Source organism: Electrona antarctica (assembly GCF_951216825.1).
Source record: "Electrona antarctica genome assembly, chromosome: 12".
Lineage (NCBI taxonomy): Eukaryota > Metazoa > Chordata > Actinopteri > Myctophiformes > Myctophidae > Electrona > Electrona antarctica.
This window is the reverse complement of record NC_136793.1, coordinates 23,045,807-23,073,742: the sequence shown is the minus strand read 5'-3', so window position 1 is coordinate 23,073,742 and position 27,936 is coordinate 23,045,807. Positions and strand designations below refer to the sequence as shown.

Genomic DNA, 27,936 nt, shown 5'->3' with positions numbered 1-27,936 from the left:
GCAAAACATACATTAACCACTTCAGCTGTATATACATTTTGGCCATTTGAAAATAGCCAATCACATGCAGCCAGTCATTGGAGCAGTGTGCACCACTCAAAAATGTGAGTACTTACCAATGTCTACAGGCCAAGAAAACACTGTCTATCCAACAGACATTCCTGGTTACAACTCATCTCTGAAAGCTCAAAACAACATGTAACATTTCACAGCACTGGCAGTACAATGGAGCCCCATTAGACTAAATAGAAGTAACGTTTAAATGTTTATTGCAAAAATACATTTGGGGGAAGGTGGGAGTTATAAAAAAGGAATAGAAACATACTTTGTACAAAAATTACGAAAATAATTTGTCATTCAACGTCTCAACAAAAACGAAAAATACATTAAAAAAACTCCCATAAAAACTAATTGTAAAACTTGTACCAAAAATGTAACATGAAAATAAATTAGCGTTATTCTCAGCAAGAGTAGTATTGTTTTGTTTTTTTGTTTGTTTGTTTTTACAAAAAGAACTTTGGCTAACCTATTTCACTGTTGGGTTGGCCTTTACTAAAACCTCATGACCACTAACCACTCAGCTTTTAGAACGTCAAAGAACAAAACAAGAAAAAACAAAGGGAAATGCTTTCATAGGATGGAACTATTAAGTCAACAAGGTTGTTGACTCCACAAACAACTATACAGGGAACTTGAGTCAGGAGAAAAGGAGGCAGAAAGAGTTGACATCAGGTTGGTTAATATTTCCCTTGGTCAGCTAATCAGAAGGATCGGTCATCGTCTGACTGTCCACCCAGACTGCCCAGAGATCTGATCTGTGCCATAGTGTCCAGCCCCATGTAAGCTTTCACCTCTGACCCCTCTGACCCTGAACACCCTGCCGTACGTCGCCTTCTAACACCACTCCCCTTTGACCCCGAGGAGGCCACTGACGCTGCCTTCTCACTCATGATGTCACTTACGCTTGACCTGACGGACAAATCACTGAGGGACCCGTCACTGTGGATGGAGCTGTAAACATTGCGGTTCTTGAAGCTGGATCCATGGGAACCGTTGCTATGGTGGGAGTTGCTGTTACTGTGTCCGAGGGAGATTGGTTTAGATGCCTTTCCATGAGAGCTACTTACAAGGAAACTTTTGTTGCTATGGGATCCACTGCCGTAAGATTTGTGGCTACGGAAACTGCGCTCTGACCCAGAGTCATGCTGCACTTCAGGTTTAGAGTACTCATCGGGCCCCTGTCCACCACCCTCCAGATCCACATGGGGGTCTATAGCAGGTCCACTAGGCTGGCTGAGAGGCAGCTCAGTTGGTTTATCCGCAGGCGAGAAGCCCCGGGGCGAGACTGGTGGTCTGTGGTCAAGGCTGGCAGCTGGGTCCCTTGAGGCAGCAAGCTGGGGATTACCAACCTGGGTGCAAGATATACCGCTGTGAGCTTTTACTTAACATAGTGGATATAGACAAGAAATGTGGCGTGCTAGTATGGAAATGAAACAGCAAATGACACACAATATCGAACCGGGGACATGCTGACCTTGGACATCTTGACTATTTACTCACTTGTACTGAGGACACAGAGCTAAGAGATTACATCAAGCATTCAACCAATAGCGATATGACATACATTTATATTGCTCGTTTGCTAAACATTCCAATAGACTTACTGTATATGCAGCATCTGCTTCTGCCTCAATATTCTGAAAACCTCTGTCATCTACAGGCGCCAGAGGTTGTACAGTGGAAGAGGAGAGCTGAGGTTTCCCCAGAGAGCTGAAGTCTGATTGGTCAATCCCAGCGATGGAGGCTAGCTGACCTAGTCTAGAAGGAACAAAGAATCAATTGGATGTTGTTGTTTTTTTTATGAGAATGTTCATCTATTAGAGAAAGTGAGTTAAATAGCAAAGTCTTAAAAATCAGTCAGTTACATTTTTCCTGACCTAAGTTTTTCAAAAACTTAGGTCAGGATTTAGAAGGCATTTTTACAATCGGCCTCAGGTCTAGTATAGTTTGTTGGGGCTTTAGTTCCAACATACTATTGGTCCGACTGTCATTAGACCAACGTCCAACAACCTACCTCAAACCCTAACCTAACCTTAACTACAAGCACGGGAGCAGCGCATGTTCGACCGCTTGTCCGACCGTTGTTTCCGCATGTCCGACCTTTGGTGTGTCGGATCTGTGTGTGCATCCCGTTTGTTGGTTACTTTTGATGCAGTAGCCTAATGGTCTCTTTTTCCCTCTTCATTTTAGAGGCATTAAAAAGGTCTTAAAAGTAATTAAATTGTCGCTTTAGAAATGTGCAGATACTGTACCCTGACACAAAGTTTGTATACTCTGATGAGAAAACAATGTTGCACATTAAGCTAATCATCTGGGGTCCCCCCAAAATAATTTGGGGACCCCCCTGGGGTGTTTATATAAACAAATAAATTTAATTTAAAAAAAAAAGGTATTGAACAGCACCCAGGGAGCAGTTAGAGGTTCTGTCACTTCTGTCTCTTAATCTAGGACACTTTGTCATGATGTCAAAAGGAGCTGGATCCTTCAGATTCTGAGGTGCCCACTCTCTCTCCTGAGCCCCTGGCCTGCTGCCCAACTAACGAGAAAGTGAAATTGTCTCAAAACAAAACTGTACCGATGTCCCATGTTAATAGCTATCAACTGATCAGCCCAGACACTCAACCAATCCAGACGATGGGAGAGAAAACGAAAGGGGCTTTTGAGTATCGAAATGATACCTGAATTAACGAGAAAGTGATAGTGTCTCAAAACAAAACTTAACTGAAGGAGCTTTTTATAATGAAGCTACTGATGGGAAATATATTTTAGGAGGACAGGTGACCTGGCTTATAACACCAATGATATCATGTTGTTAAATTCCTGACCGCCAGTTTGGGAAGCCCCTGCTCTAGAGCAAGGCCCTGTTAAGGCCCTGTAAAGTTCAATGTTTCATCATTAGTACATTAATTTTGCAAATCACTGTCACATTCTGGAAGAAATATTATTATTATATTATTATGGCGAAGTTTAAATGTAGGCTGGCAGTAGCATTGGCACCAGGACCACCACTAGAGGAGACTATCAGGCGTCATGTTTGGAAATAATGTACCATAAGTATAATGTAAGTAAGTAATTAATAACCACTTGCAATAAGAGAAGTGCCCTACAGTACAGTACAACATGTGTCACTTTTAACACATTTTGTGCCCAAAACGTCTGTGGACGTCCTGGGTATTACCGCACGTGCATAGCCCAAGACGTCTGTGGACGTCTTTGAAAAAAAAATATATATATATACATTTTTATTTTTTTTTATTAAAAAAAATCCGAAAAATCAAAACACTTTTTTTTTTTTTTTTTTAACACGTGGTGCCAAAGTTTGTGTTTTCGCCATTGAGAATGCATTTGGCGTTTAAATTAAATAACTCAGAAACTATAAAACATTTCAAAGGAAAAAGTTCCAGCATGTGTCTCCACAGTCAGCTGAATTATAAAAAATGTGAATGGATTTTCTAGGTGAAAGTGATTTTGGGCAGTTTTGCGTGGGCTCTCAATGTGTTAAGAAAGAACCATCTGCTCAAAGCAAACCAAAACAGTAATCACTTTTAACCTGTAATACATGTTATACAATGCATTTTGTTTTCTATTTGTGTATACATGTATTGTGTGTTTGAATTATGTTTATACAGTATACCACTTGTAATGTCTGTTTTTGTTACCTGCCTAACATAGGTAGTAGCATTTTTGCTTATATTTGATGTTCATTAACATGCTCTTTCCCTATGAAATAAATAAATATAAACAAATACATTTAATACAAAGTTATTGACTAGCAGTTAAATAACACAGTGTCCAGCAGTTAGGGGTTCAGCGTCTTACTCAAGGACACTTGGTCATGATGTCAAAAGGAGCTGGATCCTTCCGATTACTGGGCTTACTGGGCTGCGTTCGGCGTTCGGTGACCACTTTCTCTCGCCTTTCTCGGCCCCGCCTCGCTCCCATTGTTTATAATGTGTTTAGGATCCAAGATGGCCGCAGCACCAGGAGGGGGTGGGGCAGAGGGGAGCGGGGCGGGGTCGACATATGCTCTTACTGGGCTGCGTTCACACATTCAACACACCTGTCTTGTGTCTGAACACAGCTTTGATGGATGTGTTCTGCCCCCCTCCCCCCATCAAACAAATGTTTGGTCAAACCATTGAGCTTCCACTGGAAATGCATTGGAGCGGCCATTAAAACACATACAAAACACAAGACATGTGTCTTGAATGTGTGAATGCAGCCCAGTAAGGGCATATGTCGACCCTGCCCCGCTCCCCTCTTCCTCACCCCCTCCTGGTGCTGCGGCCATCTTGGATCCTAAACACAATGTAAACAATGGGACCGGGGTGGGGCAGAGAAAGGCCCTTAACGAGAAAGTGAAAGTGTCTCAAAACAAAACTTAACTGAAGGGCCTTTTGATAATGAAGCTACTGCTGGGAAAGCCTGTTGCCCAATTAACGAAAATGTGAAAATGTCTCAAAACAAAACTTAACTGAAGGGGCTTTAGATAATGAAGCTACTGCTGGGAAATATATTTTAGGAGGACGGCTGACCGGTAGCTTACAAAACACAGACAGCAGAAGCAGAACATATCCATGTTTGAAAATTCCCAAACTGGAACACTAGTATGGTCAAAATAGTAGGGTGAAAATGACAGTAACCACTAACTAACCGTTCCAATCCAAACACCACCAAACATGCAGCCATGCTTGCCAAAATAAGTGGGGGATTGAGGGGTGTGCTGGTTCACTCGGGGATCAACAAGGTTTCTACTGTAGAAATCAAATCTGCCCATTCAACTTGATTACCAGTGTTATGGCCAAATCCAGCTCATTGCTGGATCTCTAAAATAGTAATTCAATAAAGAGTCAAATTGATCCATTTACACAATGGTGTAGCTAAAGCTAGAAACGTATAGGTTTCTGTAACCACACACAAAAAATGGCCGATAAATATGCATTTATCCTTCGCAAATCAATATTTTTCAAAAACCTGACTTTGAAGTGAATTATCTGTACGTAACTACATAATACTGTACGTACATTTAATCTAAGATTAAACCATTAAGTATTGCAATTCCACTTCAAATCAGAGTTGTGCACACTATCCCATTGATTGCTCTGGGTGGGTTGCAAATGATGCTCCTTATAAGACGTTCGTTTGGCCCCGACTAGCATATATGTCATTTGCATTCACTTATCTTGCTAATGCCTTGTTCTGGGCATGTTATAATAGATAAACATTCGAAAACAGGCAAACATTTTGCAAAAATAGCCTATCAACAGGCTTACAATGCATCACATTGCAACACTGAAGCTTGTAGATTGGCTACTTTCGGTGAAGAGATTTGGTATAGAGAAAAAACGAGGGAGCCAAGTATAGACCAAGCCCCCAGAATGGCTGGCCAACGTTGAAGCCGCAAGACATAGTGGTCAGAGCTGGAACTGCAGGAGGGCCCATGCATTTAGCGCTGCTGGGGTTTAACATTGCACTTCCGCATTTGCCGACCAAAATTTGGTCGGCAAATTAACTCATTAAATGGGTAGTATTGACCAATACTTGACCCATGACCAAACATAATGGCCTCTGGGAGGACAGCATGAGCTCAATTGCCATCAGTATTCAAGTTTGCTCTTGTTGCTCATTAGAAATAGGTCACTTTCATTTTAATTTCACCTCTATCCACTATGTTCCAGTTTGGACCAGTTGGCATATGTGTGGATATGGCATATCTATGGATATGCCAACTGGCACAGTCTGAGTGAGTAACACAATGACATCTGTGTTTCCGGGCATGGTCAGCTGTCGCCCTCACATCTATACTTCATCGGCTGAGTTTCGTTTTGAGACTGACAAAAACAAAAAGACCCTTTCATTTTTGAACTCTCCTTGTCCGAGTCTGGATCAGCTGATGTTGATGGCCACTGAACTAAATTATAAAGATAGAAAGGGGAGACCTTTGGTGGGGAAATCTCTGTTTCAGCTTCAGCCAGCTGAAGGCTGCTCAGAGAGAGCAGTTAGGGGTTAAGTGTCTTGCTCATGGAAAAGCAGGAACCATTCAGCTATAGCCACCCAGCTATACACGGCAATACAGGAACTTATTGAGGCTGTTTAAGGAATGAAAAAGGGGTTCTCCCTAGCATATGCCACACACAGAAACAGGGATGTGCCTAGAGGTGAACCTGGGGTTCTTTTAAATTCTAAAAGGTTAGGTGCTGTTGCAAGTATTAAAGCAACAGGTAAGTTTAAGGTTTTGAGGAAAGATGTGTTTCTATTGTCTTATAATATTACCTACCCAGCATCCTTCAGGAGGTCCAGGAAGGCGTGGAACTTGGTAAATGAGTTCTCAATACTATCCAGGACTGCCTCGTCCTCAAGGGCACTGGAGGCAGTTGCCACTGACCGATAGTTAGGGGCCACAAGCGCCTCAGACATAGAAAGATTGACGCTGCGAAGACGTGCATTCGCCATCTCATACTGAACAGGAAAGAAGAAAAGATTGTAAATGTGATCTCTTGCTTGCTCTCAAAGTTCTACTTGTGTCAATGTTTTAATTTTTTATTAGGCCTATACTAGTCAAAGATATTGACTCATATTTTATCTTATGATATTTTATCTGCCTTTATTTATATCTGCCCAGCTTCACCTTGCCTTATTGCCTGTCCTCAGATTGCTTGTTACATTCTTAAAACACTTTGGCCCTCATTTATCAACGTTTATCAGCATTTATCATTCCCGCATGAACTTGAACTTGAACCTGCGCCCGGCCAAATATCCTCACCCGTTTTTCTGTTGTAGAAAAGCGGAGCAGCATCGTCTGACCAGCTGACAGGCTGTCACAGGCATCTAAAACATATGTTTTCACTTCTAAAATGTATATAAAACTAATACATATGTGAAAATAATGTATTTTGTAAAGGCTAATAAAATTGGTAGGATATTTATCATATTTCCAAGTGTACAAGCAATTAAAAACAATGTTGCAAGTTAGATGCTTAAGCCAATTAAAATTAGCGCATAGGCCTGATACATGCGAGGATTTGCGCTGCCTGTGCTGGGAGAGACTGCAGTGCTGCAGGCAGCTAGAGTCAAGTCTCCCAATGGGTAGGCTACTGCAATCTACTGCAGGCCCATGTCTTTTTCGAGTTACGATATGTGCAATCTCCTAGCAGCTCGTCTCGTCCTCGTTTAAAGATAAACCCGACGCGTCGCTCGAATGCCGAGCCAGTGCAAGTGGGGACCGCATCCGCATCTATAGGAAGGCTAACCCAGCCAGCCCACCACCACCAGTAGGCTACCACTGTACCACATAAGGTTTAGGCTGCGCATTCATTGACAGCCCAGCCACTGCAGCAGGAAATCTAATATAGACTGTCATAAACGTGCATGGTCACGGTGTCACGGACCATAGAGACAGACAGGACAGGAGGAGATGCAGCAAAACAGCAGCGAGTGTATGCGCGGTTGTCACAGGCTGTGCACGTCCAAACTCATTTCCAATGACATATGTGAGATCATAATTGTTTTTTTTTATCCCACGATTTTGTAACCCATTTTTCACCCATTTTTCACCCTCAATTATCTAATGTGATCCTAGGCTCTACACACCCTCTGCCAACCTAGTCCCCATATATGGGGGACATAGGGAGAGCAACGGACTTGAACTCATGCTTCCTTCATGCCTGATCGTCCAAGTTGCTCCTTTACACATGATAGGGGGGAGTTTCCCTGGTTGGACGTAGCGCATGGAAGGAACACGTTATTCCAACCAGTTCCTTTCCCCTCCATCAGGCGCCCCGGCTGGCCAGGGGGAGGCAGTTTAGAGACCAGGATTACTGCATGTTTTTTGTGAGGGTACCTACCCTAGGGGACATGGGGAGAACATGCAAACTCCACGCAGAACATAATTGTTATTTAATTCATGGTTCACAGGTTCAGGTTTTCGTTCACCAATATATCTTGTTGTATATTAAATGAATAAAGACTTTTAATACGTTGTTTGATCGTATTGCAGTTGTTCATGTCGCAAAAACAAGGGCAAGGCTTGATTTCATAGGGCGTGCCAGATTGATTTCAGCCGTCACATTTATTAACGCTCGGAACGAAATTAAGGAAGGATCAGCTGTTTGCGATCACTTCATAAATAAAATGCCGTGCCGACGTCAGTGTACTCCAAAACAGACACTCAAATTTGAGGCAGATTTTATACTACATTGATAAATGAGGGCCCATCAGCCCAAGTCATCTCTTTGACTTAGGCAGAAACTGACTTTGGAATGTAACAACCATTCTGATTAGCTTAGCTTAGGACATAGGCAACGAGGCACAATGATGCAGCAGTGTTAGGAGAGAATGTCATATTTGAACATTTGCCAGCAGGACATAAATTGGAGTCAATGTTTAAACACCCAACCCCATTTGTCTCCTGGTTATCACAATATAATATAATATAATACAATAAGGTCGGATAAAATCAATAGTAGATCACAACATCTTCAAGGTCGGATAAAATCAATAGTAGATCACAACATCTTCAAGGTTGGATACAAATCAATAGTAGAAAACTGCCTATATCACTGGCTGGAATTCAACAGGAACACATTTGAGTACATGTACTGTACATGTACTGTATTAGCATAATTTCACTCCCCTAATATGATTACATACTTACAATAAATACATAGCATAACATGGGATTATACACTGAATTTCTTTTTACACTTTAGAAGTTTTCTAACATTTGACTAATAAATCTCTACAGTAGCTCTGCTGGTTAGTCACAATTTTTGATGAAGTCTGACACATAGGAAGGCCTGTCACACATGGTCAGAAGGGATTCCTTAGGCTTAGGAACTCATGAGTAAAAATGATCTGTTGTTTACAAGATAAGCAGAGATGTCACATACATTATGTGGCGTCCATGTTCTTTACAGCAGAACATTATGACAACACTGAGAAACACTGTGAACTTAAAACAGGATCTATTGTTAAGCATATAATGTCATTGAGATGTGTCATTTTTATTTGACACCTTTATTTGGCAGCCTTTTCTTTGTCATACATGGGCAGTTTCTATGTCAGCAAAATAGGGTATTGAATGGTTTTAAATCTGTCACTACTCGGTGCTAAATACATTTGGTGCAGTTAAGTTATGTTGCATTTCCAATGTTTGACAACATGAAACTCCTTTCAGAATATTGGCTGGAGCTGGCTGAACACATTTTAAAGTCATGAATTAGAATAAAGTGACCCGAACACTGTCAGCACTATTATGCAAACGTTTTGGTCAAAACTAGACCTTTGAAGAAGAGTAAACTACACTTGAATAAAAGTGTTCCTATTGGGCAAGTGCAGACGGTGTGTGGACTGTGGGTCACTTCATGATTATTCTGTGTTGATCCCTGCCTACGCACCCGTCTCTGAGACGATCAGGTGTGCATAAGACTGCGAAACTCACAAAGTAAATCAAGCACGCCACACTCAAATACTTGACTTTGTCTGATGCTGCTATCAACTGGTCCTCAGTTTAATACCAACCACTGAGATCAGCTAACACTGCTGCAGTAGCAATGTGAAAACTCTGGAAGAGTATCAGTACCTCCATGACGCTGGACTCAGCTTTCAGTCTGGCTCTGCGCTCTTCCGCCAGTCTCATACGACAATCCTCTAGCTCCATCTGCAGGAGTCAGAGACACACACACGCACACGCACACACAATGTGAATGCTTGAAACGGGTCAAAATCGGTGTGTGTAGTCTGTGCGTGCGTGAGTTTAATTTAAACCAGTATAAAAGTAAATGGCAAGATCCGAAATAACCAGTAATAACAGTCCTGTTCACACACAGATCTTACCTGCATACGTCGAAGGCTGACAGCAGATGGAGTTGGCTCAACTTCAACCACCACCTCCTCTACCTCCTCCTCTTCCTCCTCTTCGTCCAACTCCGATTCCAAGGTAACTTTCACAGAGGCTGCACCCTGTTGAAGACCGTATAGTAGTGTTTTACTGTATAGTAGTGTTGTGCAGTAAGACTATGAATGCTTCAACACTATAGAGAATGATACAAATAACTCAACTCAACACACAATTACATGGATTTAACTAAAGCCAAATAAAGTCCTACTGTGCGATTTGTGAAACAGTATGAAAGGAGCCCTCCACACTAGCATTGACTCCTGACCAAATAACACAATATGTCAAATTAAATTATGATGTTTTTAGTAATACTGTTCCTGCTGTTCTGCATACTACCAACCAGGTGAAGAAATCACAGATTGAGGCTTTAACCTTTGCTTGTATATGAAATAACCTATCTACAAGCTCTCAAAGCATCTGCGACACATTGAGAGCTTGATAGCGTGTAGACTATTTTCTCTGCACAACATGCTTTCATAGAAGACATGCTGGCTTCCCCGGAATCCAAATGACTGAAATCAGTCGTGGCGACGTTGATCCATGCAATTAGTAGTGGCAGCAGATCTGGATGTCAGACCATATTAATGTTCATCATGTGTAGGCAATGGTGGACATTCTGTTCACAACTCAGATAAAGCAAAGTAGAACAAAAAGCTTTTCCATACCTGAAAGCTCTGCTCCACCATGGTAAGACCAGGAGACAGACCACTGAAACAAAACTACATTTCAGACTACTTTGTTCTACTTAAGCACATACGTACACACTCCACGGGAGATTTGGGAGTTAATTGTCTTCCCAATTTAAATTATGACAGTGTTTTGGCATGGGAATTTGGAATGTTCAACATCACAAGCAAGACTTTTGCACACCTTCATAATATAAAACAAAAAATACACCAGAGAACACCAAGCTAGGGTTGACAAACTTAGAAGAAAATAGTCACATAGTCTTCAAATGCAATAATTTGTTTACACAAAGTTTCGGTCCCGAAACCTTCATGGAGTTGTCTTAGGTTTTAGACAACCTGATGAAAGGCCTCAGGGCCAAATTTATTTTTTTGGCATGGGAATGTTGCCATACATTAGATATGTCAACATTACAGTCACTTGCAAATTAAGTAAAACAAAAAGGTTAGTAAATCATTTTAAAGCTAGGATTAGAGTTCCTAAAAGGTAACTTTAGTACATTTAATAAATAAACACATTTATCAACATTTATGATCAAGTTGAACATAAAATGTTGACAGCATACTTTATATTGGTATTATATAATAATTATAATGATGTGTTTTTCTTTTCTTGATGTTTTTGCTTCATTTAGATCAGCCTGAATCGAACACTATGCTGCAAATATATGAATCCCTTTGACTGAACTGATCAGTGTATGTCCTCACCTCTGGCGTTGGGAACGTGCAGCAGTGCGCCAAGGCACACCTCTGGAGCGACATGGGGGCCTCTGTTGCTGGACAACTCCTGGACTCCACCTGCCAGCTGAGGTCCCTCTCCGAGGGGCTAGGACAGGACCATGGATGGTTAAAAACAGAAATCAGTGAGAAAATAAACATGGATTTAACACAGAATTGTAAAAGTAAACAGTCAACATTTTACTATGTCATTAATATACCTTAGAGCTGTTGTGTGGAAATAATAAAAAAGTCCCCCCATTCTGTGTTTCCTAGAACTGTAATTATGGAAAAAATCATTAACATGGTGAAACACATCTTGATGACATCATCAAGATGTGTTTCACCATGTTAATGATTTTTTTCAGACCTCTAGTTCTAGCAAACACAGAATGTGGGGACGTTTTTATTATTTCCACACAACAGCTCTAAGGTATATTAATGACATAGTAAAATGTTGAAAATGAGTGGAATACCCCTTTAAGTCCGACGATAAGCCTATCTATCAATGCGTTCCACAAAGGTTCAGTGTCTCTCCTCTCACTAATTCAATTAGCCAATCTGTGTTCAGGCCACAGTATCGTAGCCGTCCTCAATACTCCTGCTGAAGCCAGAGGCTCAGCTGCCTTCCTGCAGAGTGCTAGCTTCTGTACCCCGACTATAATCGTGCAGGCTATGGAGTTAGTCAGTGCCAAAACTGGATGCACGTCCACTTGGAAGCTGACATTACACTATCTTGCTATAAAGTATCTTTTCAAAATGTTGTTGTTTTTTTTTTATCTAGAAAGAGCTTGGAATGTACAATCTTTCACTCCAGTACTATACCATGAGTTTAAAGGCTAATTTATACTTCACACAACTCTTTCAACAAGTGTTGTTCAAAATAGTTTTTGACCCAATAATTAGTTGTCCAAAAGGGTTTAGTACTTATCATTGTCAAATTCTAGCAAAAGGGCACACCACTACAAATGGATTAAATCATGCAGCAGTTATAATTGTAATTACACTGTTATGTGTTGTGATTTAGCATTATGACTGCTACAATTCTATGATGTTCCTATGAATAAAATTGGACAATTATGATTGTACATTATATACAGGTATGTTGAATATACAATATATATATATATATTTACCTATCCTGAATGCAGCTTTCCCTCTGGCTGAATTGGACAACGGTCTTCTTTTAGGGCCAGCAGGTTTCGGTGACTCTTTGTGGGTGGGTGGTTTGATCCAGTTGTACTGCAATAAAGAACAGTCAACATTCACGCTATGAAAAATAAATAAAAGAGAAAAAAAACTAAAACTGTGAATCATTAATTCAGTATGTCTACAAAACACATTTACATGAACAGACCTCCTCATTCACGTTCACAATGTTTGCTTGAACATTAACCACAAAAGATTACCTCTGATGACTGTCCATCAGCGTTCATCAGGATCTTCTCTATTATAGTTTTTATGAGCACCTTGTCTGTTGGAGGCAGGAGAACAAAACAACACATAGACAAACAATCTACTGGAATGGTTTGTTGACCATTATTTGATATGGACTGGACACATTGTATTAGCTTGAGCATCCTGAGAAAAGAAACCCCAGTGAATTCTGGCGTGTGGCTCCTCACCGACTAAAGGGTTACTTCTGATATCCAGCACACACAGAGTAGAGTTAGTCTTCAAGGACTCCAATAGACACTGAGCTCCCTTGTTGGACAGACCACACTTCTGTAGGTCCACAGCTGTTGGATACATAATAATATATGATAAGCCATGTACACAGACTGGTGGCAAATTTGGCAATAGTGTCACACACACACCACACCACACCACACCACACCACACCACACACACACACACACACACACACACACACACACACACACACACACACACACACACACACACACACACACACACACACACACACACACACACACACACACACACACACACACACCTTTAACCCAAAGGTCCTCAGCCAGTTCGTGTGCAAGGGCTGCAGCCCCCAGGTCCCCTATGAGAAGGTTACAGTTGAGGGTGACTCGCCGGAGACCTGCCATTCCCTCAAATTGTGGTTGGCGATACCTCAGCGACTGAGCCCACCCTTCACCATGCCGCCGCATTCCCTGGTGCTGCAGGTGGGAATGCGATTGCAAAAACATTAGGGACAGCAGGAAAACACCACATCGAATGAAGAGACTGGAATTTGGGGGAAATTCATGTACACAAAACGTTTTGAATAATGCCACACGTGTCAATGTTAATCAAAAATAATTATTATCAAATTGTTCAGTGAACATCATAAGAGCATGAGTCCACATTTAATAGTCTCTTCTGTTTTTAACGGTGCTGTAAATGATATTTGTTTGTTAAAATACCTGTTAAATAGCTCTATATTCCTAATCATCACTATAGTGTTAGTTTGGTAACAGGAGTTTCTCTCTCCTGACTGGATGAAATAAGTGTCCCACCGGAAAATGTCTTTTCTGTTTAATAAAGAGCTGGAGAGACTGAACAAACACTATAGCAAAAAGTAAGTACTATCAGAATACACATTTAAATATTTGAACAAAACACTTAGTTACAGCACCTTTAGGTCCACATTCAAACATGCCACTAGATGGCGACAGTACCATTCTCATCTCTATGGCATTCACAGAAAGAGCAGAAAGAGGCTGTGATTTCTTTCCAGTCTCAGCATACACTATGCTGCCTTGGAGAAATGTAACTATTGCGAAATTGTTCATACAAAAAGTAATATATTTTTAAATATACATTTTAGCTTTAGTTGCAAGATATTATACCTTGATTATGTTGGCCATGTGCTCAGCCCCTCTCCAGGTGAGATTACATCCCGTAAAATCCACTGTCTTAATACTTGCAGAGTACTTCACACTTTGGCAAATCACTAAAAGTTAGACAGAAAACAACCTTGGATACTGTAGTGTAACAATAACTCACTGTTTAGAGACTTGCACAGTTGTTACAATGAAGAGAAAAGTTATACAAAGTACAAACTAAATACACATACCCTCTAACCCATCATCACCAATTGGACAGTTAGCCAGAGACAGGTTTTCCAAGGAATTACTTTTTCCCAAACCCTAGACAGAATATAAAGGAATAGAACAGAGAAGAGACCGTGATGAATCAGCACAGTGTCAGTCAAGCTTTATTGCTACTCTACTTAGTACTTAGCCTATGTTGTACCTTTGTTAAAGTGATGAGGTCCCTTTCTCTCAGTGGAAGTCCATTAAGCTGCAGAGTCTTAAGGCTGGGAGAGACAGCAAGACAATCTCTTAGTGCCTTACACAACTTCAGTATCGTGTCCTTGCAGCAGATAGCAGGGATCTTCTTCCTGTAGCTGGACTTGTAGCACCTGCTATCTGAGAGGAAGAGATGGCCAAGTAAGTCACAAACCATTTTCCTTTTTGTACAATGCAACTGAAAATAAACATGCTCTGAAAATGCACGAGGAACACCCATCTGACCACTTAACAGTTAACACGGCTGATAGCAATTATGATATAAATATAAATCGTAAAACAAATACATTTTTAGTTTATTGTTGTCGTTCCTTCCTTACCTACGTCTCCAGCATTTAGAGCAGCTTGGTATGTGCTGTGGATTGCAATGTGGTGCAGGTGTTTGTTGATAGAGATAGAGCCGAGTATGGGCAGCCAGTCTGTCACTTTGACTCTGTCACCACTGAGGTCCAGTATGCCTTTAGTCAGATTCACATTTACTGCTGGGAGCGGTACAGAGTCCTGTCTGGCACAGGCGTAGTCATAATACGCTTTGAAGTCCTGGGCACCACGCCGTCGAATCTGTGCACTGTCTTGGATCATTTTAGATCTAGCAGAAAGATACAGACAATATCACAAATTGTGAACATACAGCAATGTATTACTTTTCTTTATAATCTTGATATTTGCAGTAAAAGTTGAATGTTCTATAATTATTAGAGATGCTCCGATAATCGGCCAGCGATCGGTGATCGGCCACATCGGCCGATATTCACTCTGATCGGTAATCGGCATTTACCCTATATGTGAACGGCAATTTAACTGATCTTTTACACTATTTAAGTGGAATAAATATCAATCAGATGCATTTTTGTGACCTGCCTAAACATTCTCCCCTAACTCTCCACACACAGGAACAGTTTTGACGTGGGTTTTGACATATAATCATTTTGGAAATATTATAAATTTGCAGCATTTCACAAGATCAGTATCCGTATCGGTATCGGCGGATCATGAGAAAAACAATCAGTGATCTCTATCGGTCCCAAAAAACCTGATCGGAGCATCCCTAATAATTATATTATTTATAACACACACACAAACACACACACACACAACTAGTATCCCATCACATGATCACAGTAGTATCCCATTCCCAAGTAAAGGTTTATAACTTTGTTATGCTAATAACGAACACAAAACGTCTGGCACACCACACACAAACATAAGGATCCTGTCTGTTTAGAGAGATAATATAGGACTAACGTTACACTGACAAATAAATACACCTGTCAACGGATTACACTTCAATGGCTAACTATACTAACCAGCTCCCCCAAATAACGCCGGGTAGCGTGTTTGCATGGTATTCTAACGACTCCATAATCCTTTCATAAACTGCTTACCTGTTATAGACTAGAGCACCTAGAATCTTAGAACTGTTTTGACAATGTTCCCTTGGTTTCCTAACTGCCAACCCGGTTGTTGTTGTTGTTGCTGTTGTCAATGGAGAGGCGCTGAGGAGAAGCTGGCTCCCCCTCGTGCTGTGGAGGAGCAATGGTCTCTAAAACGCGTGAAAGTGGGTGGTCCTTTCTGCTGGGAGGGAGACATCTTCTCTCCCTTCAAAACTAACCCACTGAACCCAGCCATTCTAAAGTGTTATGGTTAGAACAGGAATAGTTCCTGCATGTATTTCAGAAATGTGAACTGGATTCTACTGTCGTATGCAGTCCTCAGCCCCCCAAAAATATATATCGGTAGGCTAGTTCAGCTTTTAGATGGTTTCATGGTCAAGACTTTTGTCATACAGATTTGTCTTTAATGTATTCACATCTCTGAAGTAATACAATGATGAGTGAATTACATAGATCAGTTTTGTATTTTGCAAGATTATCAGTTTATTGACTGAGCACACATTTTACAGCAGAAACAAGTTTTTTTCAAAGAAGATAAATAGTAATAAAATATCCAATAACAGTACTGTCACGTGAGGTATAAATCTTAGTAGTGTCCCTGACTGATTTAAAGTATGAAATTATTGTACATTGTTTGAAAATTGTTATTACATTTTTTGTGGTTTTTGCTGTTACCTGTTTTTATTCATGTTAAATAATACAACCATTTATTAATTTATACATTTTTCTTTCATACATTATTAACATACTGTACATTCATTCATTGTAGTTTTTTGTGTTTGCCACTGCTGTCACTACTCTTACAGTAGGCCCAGCAGAGAACTACAAATCCCAGCAGTATGAGGAAGACTATCAGCACGATGTCTAATAGGCATCTCTGGTACCAGGGCTGGGTCAATGACGCTGGCCGTAGGTGAGCTCCACCTCCGCTGTGTAGGATGTGCTCCACCCACTGGACCAGTCTGAGGCCTGGCGGGGAAGGATGTGACCGGTGAATCCTGCTGAGTGACACAGCCGAGGACTTGAACCTGCAAAGAGGAAAAGGGGAGGAATGAGGGAGAAGGGAAGAATACAAAATCTGGCCTTTTCAGCTCAGGTCAGGCTCATGCCTGAAGAAGGTCAGTGCCCGAAACGTTCCCTCCTTTAATAAAAATGATCTTGTACCGTGCAGCTTGACAGTGTGCGGGCGTATAATTCTATGTTATCATTGATGTGCACTTGCCTACGCACCTGCTCCGACCTAAGCCTTCACTCTAGGTGTGCGAAAGTTTTTCTCAACAGCATTTTCAGTTCAAAACAAAACATGAAAGGTGCCCGTCTACCTGTCTGCCCATCCTTATGTCCATCCAAAATGGACATATGGATTTCTATAGTGCATAAGTTCTGTACACTTCTGTACATCCATCACACGATCCATCAATTAATTAATCTGTGCATCCATCCACTCATCTGTCCATCCGTCCATTCCCAGACCACAGGACCACAATGGAAACAAGTCCCCAGGACTATTTTATCCTTTTAGCCTTAATATCTGACTGTACCTCGTGCTATTTACATTTCTGACTAAAAAGCATTCAATTAATCAATCGATCAAAAAAATAAATGCCATAACCTACCTTTTCTCACGTATGATCGTGTCAATTGTGGAGCTTAGCAATTCCCCAGTGATGTGTGCAGGTTTGATGGTCAAGCCCAGGCCCTTGGCTTGGGCCCTCACCATATTATCATACTGATCTCCAAACAGAGGGAGACCCAGCACAGGAACAGCATGGTACACTGCCTGGAGCAGGCTGTTTTGACCACCATGGGTTATCAAGAGACTGGCTTTAGGGTGACCTAAGAGACAGAAGATAGAGAGAAATGCAATAGTAAGGCCAGATCCATCATAGACACCCCGTTTATGCATGTGTTCTACAATAGACAGCAGCTGAATACTGCTCCACTTGAGTCACTGAATGACAGGAAGTTTTCTTCAGCATTTCCATGGTTTTGTCATGACTGCCATACCCAGTAGGTCGTTCTGAGGGAGCCAGGACACCAGTCTGAGGTTGGGGGGTGTGTCCACATGCGATGGCCATCGTTGGGGGTCATACCTGTAGAAACACAACAGGTTACAGGAATTAACAAATATTTTTGAACTTTATAATATACAGTGTACTACCATGTGCTGGTAGAATGAAATAATTCATTGACAGCATACTGTACTTAGCACTCCAACTTATATGGCTGGATGGCCAACGTATGGCGAACTGATCTGAAGTTTTCAGGCTTGGGAATCTACTTATTCGAGCTACATTGAGGCAACTGATAGAAACCATGAGATATTTAAGAGAAGGTTTTATCATTATTATCCTGTCCACAGTAATGCATTATTGCCCCTATATTTCTGTCTGTGTGTTATCAAAGAAAATAACTTTAGAACTGATGCATACAATTTTATGAAACTTGTTGGGTATGATCAGGAGGCTACCACAAAGAAATGGTTAACTTTGGGGTTAACTAAACTTAAATAATCAATGGTCATGGTTCAAATTAAGCTTAAAGTAAAAATGTATGTATTTACCTCCAGAGGACCCCCTGGGGAACCCTGGAGAAGCCGTCAGTGAACTCCACCAGCAGACGGTCCACAGAGACAGAGGAGATCATGGACCCTAGCGTCACCACAATGAATCCGACTTGTCCGTAAACTGAGATCCATGACTCCAAGTCCTAAAGGGAGAGAGAGGTAAACAGAAAGACAGCAGAGGACCAGAGGACGGAGAATGTGAGGAAGGCACAAGGTTGAACACAGAAGTAAGGGCAGATGGGGAGATAGGGGTAGAGGAGATGGAGCAAAAGCTGATCAAGCAATGGATATGGAATGTATAGTGTGTTACGTTCTTCCTGCAAGCATTCTAAAGTATAATACAGTAGCGTATGCTTAAGCCCAATCATGAAGGTTATTTTATCTGATCGGAATGGGTTAGAAATCAATAGAATAGAATAGAATAGAATAGAATAGAATAGAATAGAACAAACCTGATCGAGAGGCTTAGCAGGTGCATTCAGAAGGCCTCCCACTAACACAGTGTAGGGCATCAGAGGCTGGGGGAATTCCAGGGAGAAGTCTGTGTTAAAGGCCCAGAGCTCTGCTCCCAGGTATAATTCCTCAAGACCACCAGGGGGTGAGCCTGAGCCCAAGTGTTTTTCAGCTACCCCCCTGAACTTTGACCACATTAGATTCTGGCCTGGGGGAAAAGACATGATGGGGGGAAAACATACTGTATGTCCTTTATGGGACCTTTGGGAAACATACTTCATCATTGGACATTCCATCAGAAAACACTCAAAACTACTGGTACCAGGAAACATCTGCTCTTTTAGCACGTAGATGGTTATCTTTTATACCAAACTATGCATGTGCTCCCAGACAACTCTCAAGAAAACTCTGCATGAACACTATTTGACATTTCTCAAGACGAAAAATAGCTGGTGAGATATTCTGACCTATTGGAGCCAGGAGGGCAAAGAGCAGGTTCTTTGCACGGCCCCAGATGTCCATACTGTCAGGCAGGTCCGAGCTGAAGACAGGGACATAGGAAAGAGGGCTGGGCAGGGCGATGGAGAGAGGACCATTCAGGGTGCTGGGATAGAAGGCTATATAATGAATACCTACACGAATGAACAAAAACAAGAAAGCATATGGTAATACATTTGGGTGTATCCTGTTTACTAATAACTGCTTACAGTACCAAAGAGGCTACCATGTCTATGTATACTATGTATTTATTTCATAGTTCGATTAGCGCTGGTTGTTCACTGCTGGGAAACAACGTTACAACATGTTAAAGTGACCTTTCCTTGAATTGTATCAATATCGAAGTGCAAATGAACATTGTTGTTGTTACCTTTTAAAGTTTAAGTTATAGGCCTACATGTGTTTTTGAAACTTTGAAACTTAACAAATGAATGTACATAAATAATATGATATTACAGTGATAATTTGACATAAACCAAACTGTGCACAAGTAGGAGATTTACCAAGCTTGCGTGCCAGGATGAAGGAGCAGGGGTTGAAAGCATCGAGGATGGCCACATCGTATCGCTGTGCCTGGAGGAAAGACATTATCTCACTGTCCCCCAACAACCTGTCACACTGGTACGATAGGTGCCCCATGAAGTCCAAGAAGTTATTGAAGTTATCCCTAAGAGAGTGACACACAGAGAGAGAGAGAGAGAGAGAGAGAGAGAGAGAGAGAGAGAGAGAGAGAGAGAGAGAGAGAGAACAAGGTGTGTGTACAGTGTAAAATACAGAGGGAGTTGAGTGAAGGAATGACATATGGTAAAACAATGATAAGCATCACAATGTACAATACCTTCCCAGTAAGAACTGTGTCTGCTGCTCCAGAAACCAGTCATTGTAGTCTTTAATGTAGCTGTCTCCTACAGACCAGGTGCTCATCTGGTAGCTTTCTGCACGGCCTGCATAGGTCAAACCTGACAGGAATACAGCAATGATGTTCATGTAGGTTTTCCATGTGTGTGTGTGTGTGTGTGTGTGTGTGTGTGTATGTGTGTATGTGTGTATGTGTGTATGTGCGTGCGTGCGTGCGTGCGTGCGTGCGTGCGTGCGTGCGTGCGTGCGTGCGTGCGTGCGTGAGAGAGAGAGACATGACTGGACAGTTAAAGAGAAACAACTGGGATTTGCTGTTTGGCTGAATGCTTGTTTGAGGTTATGTGCGCACATGTGTTTGTTATTGAAGTGTGTATGAATAATACCTGTAATAACAGGGTTACCCAGCTGCAAGAGCATGCGGACATCATGACCGTGCAGATGGAGGTTATGGGAGATCTCATCGAATAATAAGTAATGACTTCCACCTATGAGGAGAGAAGAGAAGAGGAGAGGTGAAGGTGATGAAGTAAGGATGCTATTATATTCCCATTGTAGGATCTTGATGTGATATTGCAGAATGAGAAACAGGGAGACTCAGGTAGTAACGTCTCTTCAGTAAGCATGGTATACTTATTACTGACAGACAAAGGAATGGAACATGAACAGAACAAAAAAAAAACATTACAGGAAGACCAAGCTATATCATGAAATGAAATGCAATAACTGATCCACATACATACAAACATCAAGATTACATGGTAATAAAGTGATTCACATTACATTCACAAAAACCCTGCTAGACCCAGGGTCTATGCATATCTTTCAATCAGTGTGCAGGTTTTGTTCCTCTGGGCTCAAATGTTAAAACACATTGCAACATTACACTCTTGTCTCACTGAACGAAGTACTCTCACTGAACCATGTACTTCTAGGGACCTTCTGCCCTCTCAAGTCACTATGTTCATACTCAACAAAAAAAAACACATTAAAGACTAGAGACCAGAGAGCGAAATAAAACATCCTTAACTAACTTGGACATGTTTAGGACAAAGAGGGTGCATGAGTGTGCATGTGCTTATGTACGTTGGGAGTGTGGTTGATTAATGTATATTGCTTGCTATGTGTGTGTATGAGGAGCGCGTGTGTGTGCATGTGAGAGCTGATCTGCAGCTGTTGGAGCTGACCTGTCATGTGTGTGGCTGTGTGTGCTTGTCTCCTTATGGCTCTCTGCCAGTGAGCCAGTGTACTTTACCTAAGCATGTTTAATATTGTATATTAATATGTCCAGATACTTAATGTACCATTAAGTATACCATACCACACCATCATTCTACTTTACACTAAGGGCTCCATTTTCGTCACCGCTAAACCCCTTATCCCTAAACTTCTTTGCCTTTTTTTTTACTATTTTGCAAAACATTTTTGAATAGTTAAAATGGCCAGTCTACAAGCTCACAACGTGTCAATGTAGATTGGCTAGTTTCAAAATAGTAAAAAAAGGCAAAGAAGTTTAGGGATAAGGGGTTTAGCGGTAACGAAAATGGAGCCCTTAAATGTCTATTAGCCCACAGCGTCCCTATTGTGGGCAGGCCAGTGGAGATTCGGCAACAATAGCAGATCTACGAGCTCACAACATACAAAGCCCTTGTGAGATTGTAGATTCTAAGAGATTTGTTGTAGAGGGAAAAAAGGAGCAGAAGTACGGACTCCTGGGTGTCCACTGTCAACAAAGTATATACGTTTTTTAAGTGGTTAACAGTCAATGATCTTTTTTTATTTGCGACCGAAGGTCGCAGTTAACTATGGAATTGTGCATTTCCCGTCAGTGTGTGTGTTGGTTGGTTGGTCAGGGTGAGAGACACGTGAAATCATCAGGGATGGAGCCGGTGACATCACATGACATATTGATGACATCAGAGATGTTAAGCCCATCAATATTAAGCCCATATGGATTTATGGAGATCCCTGATGTCATCAATATTGGCCAGCAACTCTACATCTGACCTCAAACCTCAAACCCTTAGATCTCCATATATGGAGCTGACCTGTTCTGACATTCCATATGTTGATCATTCCCCATCCATCCTTCTTCTTCAATGTCTCCCTTTTGACGGATATCTGTCCATTTAAACTATAGACGGGCCTGCTCCAAAGTTATTAGTGCCATAATGACGACTTTTCACACCAGCTGATCAGTTCCACGGCATTGTAACGCACTCACCAATGAGACAGACGGTCAGGATCTTGGCAGACTGTAGGAAGCCAGGGACCGTCCAGAGGAAAGAAATGACCCAAAATGAGATTGCCATGTCACTATAGTTCAACACAGAGAACAGGCAACCAATGTCCTCTCGAAGACAGTTCCAGTAATACAATGCCTCCGATGGATGAAATCTGTTATAAAAGACCTGTCACATGTAATGGAGCAAAAACCATTGGCTCTGACTGTAGGTATTGTAGCACAGGCCAAAGTCTTCTTTTCTGTGTATCCGAGTAGTCAAATCCAGTTAAGTGCATGGGAGAGATACTAGTGTCCTAAGACACGTGGTCTGGACAAGAAAGAAAAAAGATTTGAAATGGAGAAAACACAATTAAGTCCCATGAAAATGTAGGCCTACCTATAACATTCACAAAAAAATCCAAAAAACCCACAATTAAAAAAAGAAAAAAACGGCTTACGCTCCTGCTAATCCTTTTCTGTGAGCTGAAGATGAATCCTGATATTGTTCTTTCTGATGGAGGACAGCAGGCTTTTCAGATCCTACTCAACACACAGACCATTGAGTCAGAAACAAAATAATAATAATAATAATAATAATAATACACCTGTTAGGATAAATCCAGTTTAGTTACTGATGGAACATGTAAACTTCCATGCTTCAGTTCTGATGCAGCCTGCAGGTCCTTAAACGTAGAAAGCAAAACGATGTGTGTGTGTGTGTATGTGTGTGTGTGTGTGTGTGTGTGTGTGTGTGCGTGTGTGTGTGTGTGTGCGCAGTGTGCATGTGTGTCTGAATGAGGTTGTGATTTGAATTGTCTTAGATCTAGAAGTCATACAGTCCGATATCTAGTAGCAACGGACCTGCAGCAGCAATGAAAGGGAGGGAGACAGAAATACAGAGAGAGGGGGGGGGGGGGGGGGGGGGATAGGGACGGACCCCTCCCCCCTTTGTAACACTGGAAAGACAAAAGGGAAAAAGTACATAGGCTACATTACATTAATATGTTGTAATGTAATAGAATAAACTGTAAACAAACGAAGTGTTAATATAATTCTGAGTTATATTCTGTCAGAGTTACAGTATAGGGCCGGCTATTGACACTTTGCAGTGTAGTATAGAATGAAAGTCACTTACTATTATGACAAGTGAGAATAATCACACCAAACTAAAGTGTCCTTATTTGTGCACCAACTGAGCTGGTTAAGATGCTGATTGTGCCTGTTTTGTGTCAGTTTTCAATTATGTCTGAATCTGTATGAACAATAAAACCTAAACAGTCTTATAATTGAATTTAACGGCATTTTAAATGTATTCATTCAACAGCGTGACTTCCATTACAGTGTTCCAGAGCCACATTCCAAAGTCTCAGCGGAAATAATTAAAGAAATTATTCTTGTTAAAATTACATTTGTTTGTGAGAAACAGTTATTTAAATAGTGACATATTATCCAGCATATAGTACTTAAATAGGGAATAAGTAAAGTCTTATATAGGCCAAGGCTAAGTCAATTATTTTGTTGGATCTCAAACACATTTACATTCACTTTTTAATATTTGGCATGCATATTCATTACGAAATTCTTTGAGTTATAATTAACTTATAACTTAGTCATTTTCACACATTTACAACAAAACGATTTCAACCAAAGTCATCTTTCAGACCGTTTGATATTTAATACTGAATCCAGTACATTTTGTGTAATGGGGTAACAACATGCTCTATTCCTACAAAGTGTACAGCATGTGGACCCAGTGACCAAGGGGTCTTCTGACCAATCATCAGTATGTGACAAGTTGGGCGTGAGAAGAATGTATTGAAGGGGGAGGTGTGATTTTCTTCTAAATAGTGCTTTGTAATTGCCTGGTCTCTATTGCCTGTTCTAGTAGATGTATTCCGCTATCCGTAATTTTTAGGTAGCCTGGCCCAGTAGAGCTGTTCCGATACCGATTTCCGATGCCGAAAAAGCTAAAATGCTGGTATCGGTATTGGTGAGTATTGCATGACAGTTTCATACTCTTACCGTACTATTTACATTATAATTTTACTAACTTGTAGCTGCACTTTAACAATTATTAATGGAATTTGTAATTATTACTAGATCAGTGGTTCTCAAACATTTAAACATAACTCTCAGAGGAAGAGGATACAGACCTGTAAGGGTCCATTTGGAAGCCCCTCAAGGAACCGTGAGGGCCCCTGGACCCCACTTCGAGAACCACTGTCCTAGATTTGTTTAAATTCCACACCGGTATCCGATCGGTACTCTGTATCGACCCAAATTTTATGATGAAAACCCATGGTCTGGTAAGATACGGTTGGTTTGATGTCAATATAATGCCTGATAGGAATGATCACAGTGTTACGACAGGTGCAACCAGCACCACAACAGTCCATGCCTGTAATAGATGGCCAATTTCAACGATTTTATACAACAGCTAGTGGAATATTTGTTGAATGCACCATTCTCAGATTGCTTGCAATTTGTTATTACATCCATCCATCCATTCTTAATTTAGGAGATCACAACACTGAACTACATTTGGGAAGCGGCAAAGCTGAAAGCTTATAATTCCACTTTTATCTTCTTCCAGTCAGTGTTTCAAGTTAATTGGGTGGACAGGCAGCAAGTCACAGCTGAACAGACTAGCTGGCATAACACATCCACGATGAATGGAGTCCAATACGGTTTTGGGTCTGCTGGTGGGCTGTTGCTGGTAAGTCAGGCTTGACATGTAGGTTAGGCTGGACAAAGAGCTCATTGTAGCCGAACCAACGTTTGGTTGAGTCAGAGAGGTCATTCGAAAAACAAGTCAGTGAGAAAGACTGCTCGAGTGTATCAGAGAGAAAGACATAGTAGATGGGGTCAGTGCTGTCATCACTGGCATTGTTGGCACCTCAATAATAAAGTTGGCAGTTCATTCCTCATCAATCAGCCACAATACAATAAAGGTTGAGTCAATTAAATGGCTTTAATGATCTGTTAAAATAAAATAAAAAATAAAAAAAATATAAAAATGTGTTTGTTGTTGATAGAGAAATATATTGACTGATTTCCAGATGATTTCATATCATGTAAATTATGAGCTATGAAAATGACCAGAGCAGATTGACACTGTAATATGGTCTATGAATGTATTTTTAGTTCATGCACGTCCATGCATATTAATAATGTTGAGGGTAAGAGTTACTACTCAGGGATCTGTGGAGCGTCTTCTTCACTCTGAGTAGCTCGGAATACTCTGTGTATGTCCTGTGGGGGGAGGGGGGGGGGGGGCAGGATGCAAAGAAAGAGGAAGGAGGGGAGAGAGAGAAAGAGAGAGAGATACAATTTAATTTATTACATTAATAAATATTTCCTTCTATGAACTCAAAACATTTGTATGAATATGAAAACCATGTAACCACAGTGAGTGATCTGGTGGTAAAAAAATAACTAAATTATTCAGATCTTCAACGTCAACCAAACGTGAATCTCGAGCCTGAGAAACAGAATTTCAGGAAAAACTATTACAGACCAGTTGTTCTCAAATGGTGTGCCGTGAGACAAAGCCAGGTGTGCCTTGTTATCTGCTGTTTCTAATTTTCAATGTCAATATCAGTACTTTGTGTGCAGTTATTTCCAAATACAGAGCCAAATTACATACCCTACAGCTACAATGATTTAGTTTGACTACCGTACTTCCAACCTGGCGGCCCTATTTTGGCCATGTAATTATAGGTGACAATTGTAAATGTATTTATTCTACAAGCTCTCAACGTGTCATGATGTGCCTTGTCACCTTGATATTCTGACTTGTCCTTTGGGTATAACCTTGGGCACAAAAAGTTGAAAACCACTACTACAGCCTATAAACATACTATGAGCTGGTAGCGTTGACAGCCCTCTATCAGGTTCTTGGCTGAAGGATGCTGTGAGAAGACTGAGAAGGGAACAGCGTCTTCTGGTGTGTAACCTAGATCTCCAAATATGCGTGCCAACTCCTAGAGACAAGCAGAGACACAGAGCAAAATGTCACATAATAGCATCAATTTCCATATACTATATATTCCATATATAGTAGGCCTAAATACAGTAGATCCACATGCCTGCAGCTGAGCCCAGGAAATGTAATGAATACAGTAGTCAGCTACCCATGACCACAGTAGAACAGCAGAAAAAAAGTAAATTATAGGTTAAGATATACTGGTTTTTATTTATAGTATCTTTTTTTGTTTTGTTTTTTTTACGTTGGATGCCACAAACGTAACATTCCCTTATATGGTGAGTGGTGACCACTTTAAAATAAATTTGAAGGTCAAATCTAGTACTAAAAATAGCAAATTCTCAAGCTCACTAAGCTTGCAGATCAGCTATTTTGGCACAGGACACCGTCGTACAACAAATACAAATCAGGCTTTATATTGTACCTCAGTGTGCTCCTCTTGGCTATTGCGTCCCTGGTGGAAGCCAGAGTCTCCTTCTGCTTTGGGTTCTTTATGGCAGAGGACAGTGAGGAGGGCAGGGATGGATACAGGGGTCTCCCCTTCCTCTCCCTCTGGCTCCGGGGAGCCCAACTCTATCGTCTCCTCTATATTGGGAATAGACTAATTGTACAGGTGCATATAAACACCCATGCAAGCACGCACACACGCACGCACACACACACACACACACACACACACACACACACACACACACACACACACACACACACACACACACACACACACACACACACACACACACACACACACACACACATGCACGCACACACGCACGCACGCACGCACACACACACACACACACACACAGGGAAACACTCAAGTTTATAGCACTGAAACATTTATATTCACTGGGTTGTACTATTTTATTTAGGGCTGCAATTATCGATAATTGTCTTAGCGATTTAATTCATCAAATAATCAAGACACACATTTATTTATTCATTCATTCATTCAATTAAGTGTTTTATACTTCATTGCACAACGGTGTCGTACAAAAATAGCCGATCTACAAGCTCATAACGTGCTACAATGTGATGGGTTGTGAGTCACAACTCATCACATCGTAGCACATTGTGAGCTTGTAGATCGGCTATTATCACTATTTTTGAAATGTTTCGAAACTTTTCACCTATAAGCAAATGCCCCCCCCATGTCATTTAATTAAGTGAAATCATGGTGTGTAATTCCATGAGGCACCTTGAGCAGTTTGCTGGTGGAGGGGTGCTTTAGATGTTGTCCCAGCACCACACCGAGGGCTCTGCTGGTGGAGGGGTGCTTTAGATGTTGTCCCAGCACCACACTGAGGGCTCTGATGAAGCCACGGGAGGCGTCT

General features: G+C 41.2%; 3 protein-coding genes across 3 annotated transcripts in view; all 3 read right to left on the bottom strand.

Annotated features, from left to right (window-relative positions):
• Positions 1–252: 252 nt before the first annotated feature.
• Positions 253–16,133, bottom strand: cep78 (centrosomal protein 78). Its single transcript, XM_079516570.1, has 16 exons — positions 16,013–16,133; positions 14,948–15,216; positions 14,572–14,747; positions 14,393–14,465; positions 14,166–14,269; positions 13,319–13,493; positions 12,987–13,100; positions 12,771–12,835; positions 12,498–12,603; positions 11,353–11,470; positions 10,624–10,666; positions 9,895–10,020; positions 9,641–9,718; positions 6,338–6,519; positions 1,665–1,818; positions 253–1,409 (listed from the first exon to the last, which is right to left on the bottom strand). Exons 2-16 carry the CDS (start codon positions 15,207–15,209, stop codon positions 762–764), a joined length of 2,424 nt encoding a protein of 807 aa, XP_079372696.1. The 5' UTR covers positions 15,210–15,216; positions 16,013–16,133; the 3' UTR covers positions 253–761.
• Positions 16,073–22,718, bottom strand: LOC306934348 (UDP-glucuronosyltransferase 3A1-like; the record flags this gene model as incomplete). The annotated part of the gene is made up of 11 exons (XM_079516917.1): positions 22,618–22,718; positions 20,780–20,881; positions 20,377–20,497; positions 20,042–20,205; positions 19,508–19,672; positions 19,040–19,248; positions 18,585–18,730; positions 18,029–18,114; positions 17,638–17,857; positions 16,848–17,049; positions 16,073–16,150 (listed from the first exon to the last, which is right to left on the bottom strand). Exons 1-11 carry the CDS (start codon positions 22,703–22,705, stop codon positions 16,073–16,075), a joined length of 1,581 nt encoding a protein of 526 aa, XP_079373043.1. The 5' UTR covers positions 22,706–22,718.
• A 3,088-nt stretch (positions 22,719–25,806) lies between these two features.
• Positions 25,807–27,936, bottom strand: part of spef2 (sperm flagellar 2) — a gene marked incomplete at its 3' end in the record, with an annotated part of 32,670 nt that continues 30,540 nt past the window's right edge. Inside the window, exons 36-39 of the mRNA XM_079516916.1 lie at positions 27,801–27,936; positions 27,027–27,203; positions 26,478–26,600; positions 25,807–25,869 (exon numbers count right to left, since the gene is read on the bottom strand). The exon at positions 27,801–27,936 is cut by the window's right edge and continues 86 nt beyond it. Of these exons, the coding sequence (XP_079373042.1) occupies positions 25,807–25,869; positions 26,478–26,600; positions 27,027–27,203; positions 27,801–27,936 (499 nt within the window). The remainder of the gene's footprint in view (positions 25,870–26,477; positions 26,601–27,026; positions 27,204–27,800) is intronic.